The following is a 16,108-nucleotide window of genomic DNA, read 5'->3' on the forward strand; positions in this document are numbered from 1 at the left end:
ATATACAGATAAGATGAAGTCCCTACTCCCTAGAATATACAGATAAGATGAAGTCCCTACTCCCTAGAATATACAGATAAGATAGAATATACAGATAAGATGAAGTCCCTACTCCCTAGAATATACAGATAAGATGAAGTCCCTACTCCCTAGAATATACAGATAAGATGAAGTCCCTACTCCCTAGAATATACAGATAAGATGAAGTCCCTAGAATATACTACTCCCTAGAATATACAGATAAGATGAAGTCCCTACTCCCTAGAATATACCCTATAATATACAGATAAGATGAAGTCCCTACTCCCTAGAATATACAGATAAGATGAAGTCCCTACTCCCTAGAATATACAGTTAAGATGAAGTCCCTACTCTCTAGAATATACAGATAAGATGAAGTCCCTACTCTCTAGAATATACAGATAAGATGAAGTCCCTACTCTCTAGCCACCACAAAGAACATGGCCAACCATCAGACAGAAAGACAGAACGACAGTAGTCAAATCAATTAATAAAATGTATTTTAAAAGGCCTGTTTTGTCAGCAGTTGTCACAAAGTGCTACATAACTAGTACAGTAGTGTATTTACGCTGTGCACCGTGGGTTAGACAGCAGAAATATCCCTGCCTGGGCACCTCTGCAGTAAAGATGACACAGGGCTGATGGAGGTCCCAGAGAACACCCTGAGATCTGAGAGGAGGCACGGCAGGAGAGCGAAATACAGCTGGCCTAGCAGCTCCACGCACCAAACAACCCTCGTCAATCTAACTGGCAGAGACACCTGAGTGTGTGTGTGATTGTGTGTGTGACTGAGTGTGTATCTGATGACTAAGTGTGTGTGTGTGTGTGTGTGTGTGTGTGTGTGTGTGTGTGTGTGTGTGTGTGTGTGTGTGTGTGTGTGTGTGTGTGTGTGTCTATGCTAGGACAGACAGTCTATCTGCTTGGGGGCGTTGTGAGAGGATGAAACATAAGGGCTTGTCCATGTTAGAACAGATAGCAGCCTATGTCCATAGAGTAAAGAGGTTGATTTAGAATCCTCTACAGTGAAAACCAGAGCTCTCCAGACACATCTCCAGACACTACCATTTACATGACATTATGGGCAAAAACTGGTTGAATCAATGTTGTTTCCACATAATTTCAACAAGAAGAAAATTTGATGTGAGATGACGTTGAATCAACAAAACTGATTGTATTTGCAAAAAGTCCTTTTAACCTAAACTTTTAACCTAAATCCAATGACAGGATGACATGTTTTGTTGATTTCCTGTTTAATTCACTTTAGTTGACAACTCAATCAAATGTAAATCAAAACTAGAAGTTGAACTGAGGTCTGTGCACAGTGGGGCGACTGCACTACAAGCTAGAGTGTGTCACAATGCATACATACTCTCTCAGTGATAATGGTGTACTGTATTCATCATACCGTGCATACCAAATGGAACACTATTCCTTACATAGGGGCCCTACTTTGAGGGCCTTGGTCAAAATTATTGCACTAAATAGGGAACAGGGTGCTATTAAATAGGGAACAGTCACTGTGCCCCAGTCCCCCAACTTTTCTGACCGTTTCCGCATGTAATGGCTGAGGGAAAGATTTTGTGTATATAGCTCTGTGCTCCGTTTAGTTAGTCTGCCTTTTTAATTTTCAGGACACTACCATATTGTCACGCTATGCTCTCCTCTGCATTGGCAACCAATTCAAATCTTTTATGGAATACAATTATTTACTGTAGTATTGCATGAGATTCCACAGGGGAGCTTCCTTTGTTAATCAATCAATCTATTATTTCAACGGGTGTGTGTGTGTGACACCCCATAGGGCCTCTACTGGAGCGTAAAGTGTAATTCCATATTCATTCTGGTTATGGTTTCCAGGTAGGCTGGCCCGGCCTTCCTCCGGAGTCATGTGACCACTGAGCTGCATGATTGGAATCTACGTCTCAGTGGGCTAGGAATATACACAGGTAGTGGACTAGCTATGTAGGGAATAGAGTTGCCATTTGGGACACAGCCGTGTCCTCAGTTTGGGGGTTCATCCCCACTGATTCTGCATCATCTAATGGAGACTAGACTTTTTACCTGAAAAAGACCTTATCTGAAGCCACATACTCTGGTTTGCAGTTGTACCATTGAGACTGGGCTTAGACTTTAAGGAAGGTTTTGCAGCCAATCAATAGCTTTTTCTTCTTAATAATAAAGTCTCAGTTCTATACATTTCTCTTTACTATTCTACCAGAAAGAGTGAAATAGCAGATAGCCCTAGAAAGAGAAACCCTATATTCCCTCCCCTTACTCTATTTCAGTGAAGGGAATCTCATGTGTGTGTGTGTGTCTCTCTCCTCTCTCTCTCTGGCCTCAGAAACTGCCAGTGTTGGGTTCATTATTAGCTGACACACGCCAAGCTACAGAAGCTGCCAGGTGTTTATTTTCTCCTGACTTGTGTTTGTTCACACATTCTCTCCCTCCCTTTCCTCCCTCTCGCTCTCATTTCCCTGCCACCTGCCTTTCCTTCTGTTTACAGTCATCCTTTACCTCTTCCTCTATCCGTCTCTCTCGTTCATTCTTTAAGCCTCTCGCTATCCCCTCACTCTCTTTGAAGTCTGTCTCCCTCCCTCCCGTCATCTTTCTCTCTGTCTCAGACTCTTGCCTCTCGTTCTCTATCCTTTTCTCCCCCTCTCTCTTTTTCTATTCCTCACTCTCTCCATCTCTGTTTGGAGGAGCAGGGGAGGCAGGCGGAGACCAGAGAGATGTGCTTATGCAACAGTGGATATTTATAAACCTCTCCTCCTTCCTTCCCTCCCTCGCTCTTTATTTCGCCCCTCTCTGTGCAGCACGCACTCTGCGCCAATCGTACCCAAAACAAAATGCCATCCGTCAGTCTCCATGCCCGTTCACAATGACAACAACACTCTCGTTGGCAACGCACCTTGACAACTGTGACAGCTGGCCATATGGTAAATGGAGTGGGTATTCAAGGACACCGGTTAGCGCAGAGCAACGCAGCTGTGGCATAAATGGGATACCTGTTAAGACTCGTAAACCAGGAAGTTGTACTTATCCTGTCTGTTGAGATTGCCTGTTGTTTCAGAGCACCTAGCCAAGCGGAAGGCTGGGTCAACCATCTAAATGGAGAGAGGATTTAAACTAGCCCGATTTAACCAGTCTGAATGCAGTGAAACACTGCTGTGTGCAGCACTCAGGCTGGATAACCAGGCTAGGTAGAAACTGGAAAGTTTGGATGGGATTTAGGTTGACTGGTGAAGTGAGACGTGAACTGAAAAAAACTCCTAGCGCTGTGTTTTAGGCTCAGACACACATGGACCTTAGTGCTATTGGCAATGTCCTGCCCACCCATGGACAACAACAGGGCAAAGACACTACAGGGCTGTGCCTCGCCTGATGTTGAGCTTAACTCTCTTGAACGTTGCAGCCTTTTAGGCCTTCTATACCTGAGACAAAGGTCTCTCTGTTTGTCCCAGTAGTGACCTCATCTAATCACAACTGCCTGACATCCTACTGGATGTGAATTGTTTTTAAGTGTCATCCTTAAACCAACACCCATCCAGGATGAGTTGAGATTAGAGTTGAGTTTATTAACATACACATTACTACATCAAGGCTACTCTTCCTGGGATTATTCACAAAGCAATATATCACACACACACACACACACAGACAAACAAACACACACACAGATGATTGATTGATTCATTGATTGACTGACTAACTGATTGATTGACTAACTGATGGACTGACAGACTGACTGAATAATGGAGCTCACCTGAAGGCCTCGATCAGTCTCTCCACCTTCTGGGCCTCTCCCTGGACTCTGATGTGAGCCTGGAACTTCCTCAGAGCCTCGTCCAGCTCCATCCCTGAGAAATCCATCTCATCCACCACACAACTGCAGGAAAGAAAGACAAGGAGGGAGGAGAAGGAGGGAGAGGGAGAGAGAGAGAGAGGGAGAGAGGGGGGAAGGAAAAGAGATGGAGGGAGGGAGGCAGACAGAGAGAGAGAGACAGAGAGAGAGAGACAGAGAGAGAGAGAGAGAGAGAGAGAGAGAGAGAGAGAGAAAGAGAGAAAGAGATTAAGAGAGAGGGAAGGAGGAGGGTAGAGAAAGGGAGAGAGATATAGAGAAAGAGGGAGAGACAGTGAGAGAGAGAGAGAGAGAGAGAGATATGTTACTTCTACAGGAATCTGTAACCCCAGTTTGAATTCACATCAGACGCCACTTCCACTTTCCCTGCCCCGCCCCTGCGGTCGTGGGGAGGTGAACCCAGAAATGACTCAGAACTATGGGGAACAACTTCCACAACTTTCACTGTGTCTACTTCAGGGTCAGTTTCACCCAGGTATTATCCATGCATGGGTGCAAGGACAGCAGGGTGAGGGCCCATCTAGCCTCGGCTACACTGCTATCACCGCTCCCCCAGCACAGGGACACAAACCCTCGGAGCAGAACATCCAGCCATTAATGGACGGGCTAGCTTAGTCAGAGGAAATTAAATCAGCTTAAATAAAAGAGATTTGCAAGCCAGTCAGAATAAATGCATGGGAATTAGTGATTTGTGTAAGCAATGGCCGCCAAAGTGAGCGAGAAGGTGACCTGGATTTGTTGAAAAGTTGGATGACTGTGTGTTGAGGGTGATACTTTCTCAGGTAGGATGAAAATGTTTCCTAGAGTGATGGAATCGAAGGATGATTATCTTGAAATCTCATCTGATAATAGTCTAATTTGATTGTATTAGAATGAGTTCTGTCAAGTTGGGAGAGACAATGTAAAACCATGTAATTATAAAGTCATTGTGAAATTATCTTGATAACCTATTGCATCATATTTACAGTGTAATTGGGCTAGGACAATGACAGTGACTTTTAATTTTTTAAATTTTAAATTTGTACCTTTATTTAACCAGGTAGGCTAGTTGAGAACAAGTTCTCATTTGGAACTGTGACCTGGCCAAGATAAAGCCAAGCAGTTCAACACATACAACAACACAGAGTTACACATGGAATAAACAAACATACAGTCAATAATACAGTAGAAAAAAAGAAAACAAAAGTCTATATACAGCGAGTGCAAATGTGGTAAGATAAGGAAATGAATAGGCCATGGTGGCGAAGTAATTACAATATAGCAATTAAACACTGGAATGGTAGATGTGCAGAAGATGAATGTGCAAGTAGAGATACTGGGGTGCAAAGGAGCAAGATAAATAAATAAATACTGTATGGGGATGATGTAGGTAGATAGATGGGCTGTTTACAGATAGGCTATGTACAGGTGCAGTGATCTGTGAGCTGCTCTGACAGCTGGTGCTTAAAGCTAGTGAGGGAGATAAGAGTCTCCAACTTCAGAGATGTTTGCAGTTCGTTCCAGTCATTGGCAGCAGAGAACTGGAAGGAAAGACGACCAAAGGAGGAATTGGCTTTGGGGATGACCAGTGAGATATACCTGCTGGAGCGCGTGCTATGAGTGGGTGCCGCTATGGTGACCAGTGAGCTGAGATAAGGCGGGGCTTTATCTAGCAGAGACTTGTAGATGACCTGGAGCCAGTGGGTTTGGCGACGAGTATGAAGGGAGGGCCAGCCAACGAGATCATACAGGTCGCAGTGGTGGGTAGTATATGGGGCCTTGGTGACAAAACGGATGGCACTGTGATAGACTGCATCCAGTTTGTTGAGTAGAGTGTTGGAGGCTATTTTATAGATGACATTGCCGAAGTCAAAGATCGGTAGGATGGTCAGTTTTACGAGGGTATGTTTGGCAGCATGAGTGAAGGATGCTTTGTTGCGAAATAGGAAGCCAATTCTAGATTTAATTTTGGATTGGAGATGCTTAATGTGAGTCTGGAAGGAGAGTTAACAGTCTAACCAGACACCTAGGTATTTGTAGTTGTCCATGTTTACTAAGTCAGAACCGTCCAGAGTAGTGATGCTGGACGGGCGGGCAGTGATCGGTTGAATAGCATGTATTTAGTTTCCCCTGCGTTTAAGAGCAGTTGGAGGCCACGGAAGGAGAGTTGTATGGCATTGAAGCTCGTCTGGAGGTTAGTTAACACAGTTAACACAGACTTCAGGGCAACTGAAGTTGTTAAGATATTGTAGATTTTGTCCTCGATTAACCCTGTGTGGTCTAGTGGTCTGTAGCAGAATATTGAATATCTTAGCGGGAAACACACACACACACACACATACTCACACACACAAACACACACACACACAGAAACACATCTTTCTGGTAAGAAGACACACACACACAGAAACACACAAACACACTGATTTAGAACACAATCACACACACGATTATAACACACATATATACACAGACACACACACACTTTATTTAACAAACACATTTACAGGCACACACACATTTTGATGACCTCCCTTGATTAGCATATTTGTCAGGAGAAATTACACGCCACATGTAGTGAAGTGTTTACAAAGCATCAGGGGTTGCAGAACACTTCCACAGTCCAAACATATTGATTGGCTGCGTCAGACAACAACATTGACCACAAGACCTAACCAGAAACCTTGGATTGATTGTGAAACTGAAGGCACGAACCACTGCTTTTAATCAGGGCAAGGTGTCTGGTAACATGACTGAATACAAACAGTGCAAGACAGAACCAGGCGTGTTCTCTTCCACCTGATTAGGAGATGACAAGCAGAAAGTAGAGTTAATTTCTCTGCTATAAACAGGTTGCGGGATAGACTGGTGTGAGTGTGTGTGTGTCTCTGTGTTTGTGTGTGTGTGTGTGTGTCTCTGTCTGTGTCTATCTGTGTGTGTGTTTGTGTCTTTGTGAGAGACTAGTGTGTCTCCACCCTACCTGACACCCTAGTTGTGTGTGTGTCACTGCACACTGCCCTAACCCATCTGACAAGAGGAATGTGTGTGTGTGTGTGTGTGTGTGTGTGTGTGTGTGTGTGTGTGTGTGTGTGTGTGTGTGTGTCCTCAACACTGTGTGTGTGTGTCTCTTGTGTGTGTGTTGTGTGTCTTTCTGTGTGTGGACGACACAACAGTGTGTGTCTTTGTGTGTGTGTGTGTTTGTCTCTGTGTGTGTCTGTGTGAGTGTGTGTGTGTGTGTGTGTGTGGGGGTGAAAGGGTGGAGGACACGTGTGAAAGCTCACATACACACACTCACTTCTGCTCACACCCACACATGTACCCATGAAGGTCACATTCTCAGGAAAATAACCTCACACTCAACGTCAACAAAACTAAGGAGATGATTGTGGACTTCAGGAAACAGCAGAGGGTTCGATGGAACAGTAGTGGAGAGGGTAGCAAGTTTTAAGTTCCTCGGCATACACATCTGTCTCTGTTTCTCTCTGACACACACACACAGACACACACAGAGACAAACAAAGACACACACACACACAGAAACACACACACACACACTACACACAACCCCCACCCCACACACACCCATGTTATCCCCATGACTGATTTTCACATTAAAACCTGATCCCCATTACTGTCCCTTGACTACATGAGAGAATGCCAAGAGTGTGCAAAGCTGTCATCAAGGCAAAGGGAGGCTACTTTGTAGAATCTCAAATGTAAAATATATTTTGATTGGTTTAACACTTGATTGGTTACTACATGATTCCATATGTGCTATTTCCTAGTGTTGATGTCTTCACTGTAGAAAATAGTAAAAATAAAGAAAAACCCTGGAATGAGTACTGTATATCCTATTGGTGTACTTCAAATGTTGATGGAGAGTGTAGGGTCCTGGACTAGTGGGGTCGTACCCTTAGAGGAGTTAAGGGTCCTGGACTAGTGGGGTCGTACCCTTAGAGGAGTTAAGGGTCCTGGACTAGTGAGGACAAGCAGAAAGTAGAGTACCCTTGTGAGGAGTTAAGGGTCCTGGACTAGTGGGGTCGTACCCTTAGAGGAGTTAAGGGTCCTGGACTAGTGGGGTGTGTGTGTACCCTTAGAGGAGTTAAGGGTCCTGGAATAGTGGGGTCGTGAAAGCCCTTAGAGAGATAAGGGTCCTGGACCCATAAGGGTCCTGGTTCTGGTCCACAGAGACAAACAAAGGAGTCGTACCCTTAGAGGAGTTAAGGGTCCTGGACTAGTGGGGTCAAGAGTGTGCAAACCCTTAGAGGAGTTAAGGGTCCTGGACTAGTGGGGTCGTACCCTTAGAGGAGTTAAGGGTCCTGGACTAGTGGAGTCGTACCCTTAGAGGAGTTAAGGGTCCTGGACTAGTGGGGTCGTACCCTTAGAGGAGTTAAGGGTCCTGGACTAGTGGGGTCGTACCCTTAGAGGAGTTAAGGGTCCTGGACTAGTGGGGTCGTACCCTTAGAGGAGTTAAGGGTCCTGGACTAGTGGGTCGTACCCTTAGAGGAGTTAAGGGTCCTGGACTAGTGGGGTCGTACCCTTAGAGGAGTTAAGGGTCCTGGACTAGTGGGGTCGTACCCTTAGAGGAGTTAAGGGTCCTGGACTAGTGGGGTCGTACCCTTAGAGGAGTTAAGGGGTCCTGGGGACCCTTAGAGGAGTTAAGGGTCCTGGACTAGTGGGGTCGTACCCTTAGAGGAGTTAAGGGTCCTGGACTAGTGGGGTCGTACACTTGGAGGAGTTAAGGGTCCTGAAATAGTGGGGTCGTACCCTTAGAGGAGTTAAGGGTCCTGGACTAGTGGGGTCGTACCCTTAGAGGAGTTAAGGGTCCTGGACTAGTGGGGTCGTACCCTTAGAGGAGTTAAGGGTCCTGGACTAGTGGGGTCGAACCCTTAGAGGAGTTAAGGGTCCTGGACTAGTGGGGTCGTACCCTTAGAGGAGTTAAGGGTCCTGGACTAGTGGGGTCGTACCCTTAGAGGAGTTAAGGGTCCTGGACTAGTGGGGTCGTACCCTTAGAGGAGTTAAGGGTCCTGGACTAGTGGGGTCACCCTTAGAGGAGTTAAGGGTCCTGAACTAGTGGGGTCGTACCCTTAGAGGAGTTAAGGGTCCTGGACTAGTGGGGTCGTACCCTTAGAGGAGTTAAGGGTCTTGGACTAGTGGGGTCGTACCCTTAGATAACACATTGTTCAGTGGTTTGAGGATCAGGTCAACACTTTGACAAAATAGAACATGTTGACTTTAAAGAGAGACAGGGAGAGAAAGAGGGAAAAAAGATAGAGGGAGAGGGAAAGAGAAAGAAAGATAGAAAGAGAGGGGGGGTGGATAATGATTGAGGTTAAAGGAGAAAGGCAGGCTGCATGCTTGCAGAGAGAAAGACCAATGAATAAAGGAACAGAGACAAAGAGAGAAATAGAGCTGCAATTCAGAGAGGTTTCAGGACTCATGTAATGAGATGTGACGTGCGTGTGTGTGTGTGTATGTGTGTGTCTATGTGTGCATGTGTCCTCCTAAGAAACAAAAGGCTTTGAACTGCTTTGGGTCCTCATCTTAATTAAGTTCATTGGCTCTGTGTGTGTGTGTGTGTGTGTGTGTGTGTGTGTGTGTGTGTGTGTGTGTGTGTGTGTGTGTGTGTGTGTGTGTGTGTGTGTGTGTGTGTGTGATAGAATGCATGCAGCATCAGCTTCTCCTGGTGCAATAGGGTTCTTTATCTAAGTTGGAACTGTGATGGATTTTCACAATAGAATGTAGCCTGTCACAGCACTAAGAGCAGTCGCCCAATGATCAGCTGTTAAGAACTTCATCTGTCACTGTGATCTGCAAGTTTCATGTTCTTAATGGAACATTGGTCTGGAGAAATGAATTAGAGTTTTTCTAAAATGCCCTGCCCAAAAGCCACCGCATTTGTAGATTGTCCCATATCTGGCAGTATCCACTATCTCTGACTGGCCTTGGGGTGGTCTTTGTAGGCTACCATCGTACTGTTTGTTGCTGTTTTTATGTGATGCCTTTACTGTGAAAAGTATCACTCACACAGACATGCACACAGAACCAACAGACAAGCAGGCAGGCAGGCAAGCAGGCAGGCAGACAGACTCACACATATATACACATATACACACCCCTAAATTATAACGCATCACTTCAGGGTTGAGACTGGGTATATTGGAGCTTGGCTGTTGGTGTAGATTTAATTAAAAGATTGAGCTAGCAGCGTCACAGACACTGAGAAACACACACACATAGACACACACACACAGACAGACAGACACACAGACAGACAGAGTGGCGCTAGCATCCTATTTTCTCCCACACAGTCATATGAGTGAAAGGCATCCAGGAGAATTATAGCAGAACATCACATGACAGCTCAGGAGGATTGTCAGATTGTCTCGAGGCTATGGTCCTATTGTTAATACTCCCTTTGTCTGTGTTAACCTCTCTCACTATGACTGTTACAATACCAGTGTGGTCAACTGTCTGTGTTAACCTCTCTCACTATGACTGTTACAATACCAGTGTAGTCAACTGTCTATGTGTTAACCTCTCTCACTATGACTGTTACAATACCAGTGTAGTCAACTGTCTGTGTTAACCTCTCTCACTATGACTGTTACAATACCAGTGTAGTCAACTGTCTGTGTTAACCTCTCTCACTATGACTGTTACAATACCAGTGTAGTCAACTGTCTATATGTTAACCTCTCTCACTATGACTGTTACAATACCAGTGTAGTCAACTGTCTGTTCACTATGACTGTTACAATACCAGTGTAGTCAACTGTCTATGTGTTAACCTCTCTCACTATGACTGTTACAATACCAGTGTAGTCAACTGTCTGTGTTAACCTCTCTCACTATGACTGTTACAATACCAGTGTAGTCAACTGTCTATGTGTTAACCTCTCTCACTATGACTGTTACAATACCAGTGTAGTCAACTGTCTATGTGTTAACCTCTCTCACTATGACTGTTACAATACCAGTGTAGTCAACTGTCTATGTGCTAACCTCTCTCACTATGACTGTTACAATACCAGTGTAGTCAACTGTCTGTGTTAACCTCTCTCACTATGACTGTTACAATACCAGTGTAGTCAACTGTCTATGGGCTAACCTCTCTCACTATGACTGTTACAATACCTGTTGTCATGACGTTGGCCTGAGGAGTTGGTTTATGACAGTCATAAATACCTCTTCCCCCCTTTTTCCTCTCTCTACCCTACTAAGGTTACATTTGCAAAACCCTTGGTTAGCATAGAGATTCTGGGAACATCAGTAGGTGGGGGGAAATTAACTATATTCTGGTAATCCGAACAATTGAACATATGCGGTGGTACTTAATGAATATGATGTCAGTTCGGTTGTCATCTGAGACATTCTCATCAATGATACGATGACATAAACTCTACAGTGGAAAGTCTACACATCAGAGTTATCGGATTCACATGGAATTGTTGTTCAATTTAAATATTTGAATATGAAATGATTTGTGATGGGATGAAATGTGATTTTAGCTTCTAAAATGTGACATTTGGGTTTTCATAAGATAGGACTGCTCAATCAGTGGCCCTCCCCTGTGAAGGGACAAGGGCTATAAAACTTTTCAAACACACCCTCCTCTCCCTTCCTATATAAGCCCTTGACGACAACATAACTTCCTGTTCCGAGGATATGAGGGCGACAGTCCTATGTCAGAATGGTTCAGATAATAACTACAGAACGAAGCCAACATCAGCATGAGCTTTGGTTGTGAATGGATGAACTTTTGAATTCTTATTCACTACAGAAGTGATACCTCCTAGCTGTTGAGTTAGCGACCGCAGCTGCAAACGCAGGTTCGGAAGGAATAGACAGTATCCCGTCTATCACACAGCGACGTTACTACAACGAATCCAATTGACAACCAGAGACATTCTTCAAAGGACAGAGGACTCGGTTTGGCAACACCACCTTCCATCTACCACCAACCTACTGAAGCGCAGCTCAGAGTAAATATTTATTGCATTTTCCTTTTCCAAATGGGCAGTAATTTAGAGTGCATAAGATACTGTATTTACGATAGCACAGCTTTTTCCCTTTGTTCCTCAGTCTCCCGCTCTTTCACTCAACCCAGCCCCTTTTCCTTTGTTCCTCAGTCTCCCGCTCTTTCACTCCAACCCAGGCCCTTTTCCTTTGTTCCTCAGTCTCCTGCTCTTTCACTCAACCCAGCCCCTTTTCCTTTGTTCCTCAGTCTCCTGCTCTTTCACTCCAACCCAGGCCCTTTTCCTTTGTTCCTCAGTCTCCTGCTCTTTCACTCCAACCCAGGCCCTTTTCCTTTGTTCCTCAGCTCTTTCTCCAACCCAGGCCCTTTTCCTTTGTTCCTCAGTCTCAACTGCTCTTTCACTCCAACCCAGCCCCTTTTCCTTTGTTCCTCAGTCTCCCGCTCTTTCACTCCAACCCAGGCCCTTTTCCTTTGTTCCTCAGTCTCCCGCTCTTTCACTCCAACCCAGCCCCTTTTCCTTTGTTCCTCAGTCTCCCGCTCTTTCACTCCAACCCAGGCCTTTTTCCTTTGTGTAACAAGTTGTCATATCTGTTCCACCCGTTAGGGACGTTTTCCTTTATGACGTCATTTATGAAAGTTATAATTAATTGTGTGTATGTGAATTCTGTGTGATTAGTTGGGTTTAATTATTTATTTACTAAATACCCAATTTGTATTGCTGATTCAAATTGTTAGCCAGGGTTCTTGCAGATAACCAAGAATTTACAACTTTCAGATGAGACTGGAGTAAGATGAAGATTAATGTTGACTGCTATGGATGTAAAATACTACTAGGTCTTTAAGAGTTTATTCGGAAGATAACAGCTCTATAAATATTATTTTGTGGTTCCCGACTCTCTAGTTAATTACATTTACATGATTAGCTCAATCAGGTGATATTAATTACAGAGAAATTATGTTATAGAATAGCATGTCACATCACATAATCCGGCATAGCCAAAGAAACGACACTGTGTAGTCAACTGCAAACAGGGACAGTGTAACACCCCATGTTTTATATCTCAAAACTCTCACGACCAAAATGTTTTATTAGCAGCCAATGTTTACTTTCTTATTTGGGGCTTTGGCAGTCAACTGAAAAACATGCAAACAGTATTTCCGATTGTCTTCTCAACTCACCATCACTTACATTTAATGTGGGTCTATGACAGTCAAATTAGTCTGACATAATGTCTCTTATCTCACCAACACTAATGAGATGGGTGTGGCTTAATGTATGTTGCATCGGAGCTTCTCAAAGTCAGGAGGCGTGGTCGACAGAGCGCACCTCATCTCTGCTGTCACATCCAACCTGGATCGATATTTGGTTTGAATGCAGACAAAAGCACTGAATCCAGCTTCACACAGATATGAGCTGGCGAAGGGTACATTGAGTTGTACTGCCCTGAGGCAGACAGCAGGGTGTTCCCATTGAGTCAGGAACCAAAACTCCTCCGTAGTGATCTGTGAATGCGTTGTCTGTAGCATTCAGTCACATTACAGCTCGATCAGCTGTTCGATTTCACTTACTGGCATGTCAACTGAGCCAGGATCACAGTCAAAAGGATTGGGAAGTAGGTCCCAAAGTGCTCTTCCAAGCATTGGTTAGTGAGCCGTCATCACTGGTGTGGGACACTTACTGATGCTGTGTTCTGTTAGAAACATGCATAGCCGAGGGAAGTGGGAATGGTTCGCTTTAGAAAGACTCTCTCTCCAAAAATAATTCTTTCCTCTGAATCCACTGATTGTCACGATCGTCATAAGGGGTAGACCAAAATGCAGCGTGGTATTTTCTATCCTTTTTGTTTAGGAAGAGAAAACTCAAATAACAAAAACAACAACGCGAACAAACGAACCGTGAAGCTCAGAGAAGTGCTCACAGGCAACTATACCTAGACAAGATTCCACAAAGCACAATGGGAAAATGGCTACCTAAATATGATCCCCAATCAGAGACAAAGATAAACAGCTGCCTCTGATTGGGAACCATATCAGGCCAACATAGATATACAATTCCCCTAGATAACCCTCCACATAGCGAACAAGTGTGCGCCCAGTGATGTGGTTTGATGTACACTGAACAACAATATAAACTTAACATGTAAAGTGATGGTCCTATGTTTCATATGCACAAAAATCGTATTTCTCTCAAATGTTGTGTATAAATGTGTTTACGTCCCTGTAATTTCTGTCTGTAATGAAGTCCTTTTGGGTCCACCATGCCTGCGCCTCTGCCTGGTCATGTGAAATCCATAGATTAGGGCCTAATTCATGTATTTCAATTGACTGTTTTCCTTATATAAACTGTAACTCAGTAAAATCTGTGAAATTGTTGCATGTTGCGTTTATATTTTGGTTCAGTATATCTTCCAATTGAAGTGAACTGCTGCAGTATATCTCCGAGTTCTGTGCTCAGCTCTTTTGCTGCCAGTTGTTCTCGGTGTATCATACAATACGTCCATATGGCAGAGGGAGACACATTCCTAACTAGAGTGCAGAGGCCTGACCGCCGTCCCACCATAGATGGAGCTCCATCTGTGCAAAAGCCCACCAGTAGATCCCATGGAATCAGTTTTTCGTCAAAATAGCCACTCAGCACACTGAACATCCCCTATGCCCCCCGACATGTATAGCGAACAAAAGTAAGGGCCTCACAGTTAAAATCCATTTGAAGAGCATAAGCTGGGGAGTTTTTGAGTGGTTCAGTCAGTTTGCTCTTGATTGCTAGCAATAGCATCAATTTTTTGTTTGACAGCGCTATCTGACAAAGGTATTGATGTGAGTTTTTGGCCCCTGCCTCCCCACACATTGTTTCACCGTATAAATTGCGGCCGGTAATATCAGAGTCTCTGTAATAGTGTGTGGTTTCATAGCATAGCGAACCTAGCCATTCACCATGGGAATGATGACCACTGGTCCAATAGGGTTTATCTTGGGGGGGAGGTCTCCACTCACTAACCACTGCTCCAATAGGGTGGGGGTGGGGGGGTGGGGGGGTCGTAATGAGCCTACTGTACCTAGTCAATGCTCTTCAGGCCAGTACTATTATTAAGAAGGAGACCAGTTACTCACTCTAGGACGTCTCTGTTGAAGGGCTTCTTGCTGTTTCCCAGGAACTCTCCAATCATCTGCCTGCTCAGGCCCTTCCTCTGAAGCAGGAAGTGAGCCACACCTATGGGCGTGTCTGGGATGAAACCTCGTGAGATCAGGAACTGGAGACCCTTATCAGGGTTACTGACAGAGAAGAATAAAGAGGAGGAGAAATTAAATATTAAAATCCTCTTTATTTGGGTCAATATCATACAGTACACAAATCCTTCACATTTCATGCCCTCACATATAAAGGAGAGAGGGTAGAGAGGGGTAGAGAGAGAAGGGGGGTGAGGGAAGAGGCTGGAGGAGATTGTTATACGTGAGACCCCTGCTTGCTAAACAAGTTCCAAAATCACCAAGACTATGAAGATCAAAACAGTCTGGTGATGACAGTCTGGTGTGGAGGCTAGCGGTAAAACATGGTGTTAATGACAGTCTGGTGTGGAGGCTAGCGGTAAAACATGATGTAATGACAGTCTGGTGTGGAGGCTAGCGGTGATACATGATGTAATGACAGTCTGGTGTGGAGGCTAGTGGTGATACATGGTGTTAATGACAGTCTGGTGTGGAGGCTAGCGGTAAAACATGGTGTTAATGACAGTCTGGTGTGGAGGCTAGCGGTGATACATGATGTAATGACAGTCTGGTGTGGAGGCTAGTGGTGATACATGGTGTTAATGACAGTCTGGTGTGGAGGCTATGGTGATACATGGTGTTAATGACAGTCTGGTGTGGAGGCTAGCGGTGATACATGGTGTTAATGACAGTCTGGTGTGGAGGCTAGCGGTGATACATGGTGTTAATGACAGTCTGGTGTGGAGGCTAGCGGTGATACATGGTGTTAATGACAGTCTGGTGTGGAGGCTAGCGGTGATACATGGTGTTAATGACAGTCTGGTGTGGAGGCTAGTGGTGATACATGGTGTTAATGACAGTCTGGTGTGGAGGCTAGCGGTGATACATGGTGTTAATGACAGTCTGGTGTGGAGGCTAGCGGTGATACATGGTGTTAATGACAGTCTGGTGTGGAGGCTAGCGGTGATACATGGTGTTAATGACAGTCTGGTGTGGAGGCTAGCGGTGATACATGGTGTTAATGACAGTCTGGTGTGGAGGCTAGCGGTGATACATGGTGTTAA

General features: G+C 44.7%; 1 protein-coding gene across 5 annotated transcripts in view; it reads right to left on the bottom strand.

Moving 5' to 3' along the window:
• Positions 1-16,108, bottom strand: part of iqsec3a (IQ motif and Sec7 domain ArfGEF 3a) — a 193,652-nt gene that overhangs the window by 43,463 nt on the left and 134,081 nt on the right. For all 5 annotated transcript variants that reach the window (XM_042318541.1, XM_042318545.1, XM_042318542.1 and 2 more), the window contains 2 exons: positions 14,949-15,110; positions 3,785-3,907 (listed from right to left, as the gene is read on the bottom strand). In XM_042318541.1, coding sequence (XP_042174475.1) covers positions 3,785-3,907; positions 14,949-15,110 — 285 coding nt within the window. The remainder of the gene's footprint in view (positions 1-3,784; positions 3,908-14,948; positions 15,111-16,108) is intronic.

This window comes from Oncorhynchus tshawytscha, unplaced genomic scaffold, assembly GCF_018296145.1.
Source record: "Oncorhynchus tshawytscha isolate Ot180627B unplaced genomic scaffold, Otsh_v2.0 Un_contig_1741_pilon_pilon, whole genome shotgun sequence".
Lineage (NCBI taxonomy): Eukaryota > Metazoa > Chordata > Actinopteri > Salmoniformes > Salmonidae > Oncorhynchus > Oncorhynchus tshawytscha.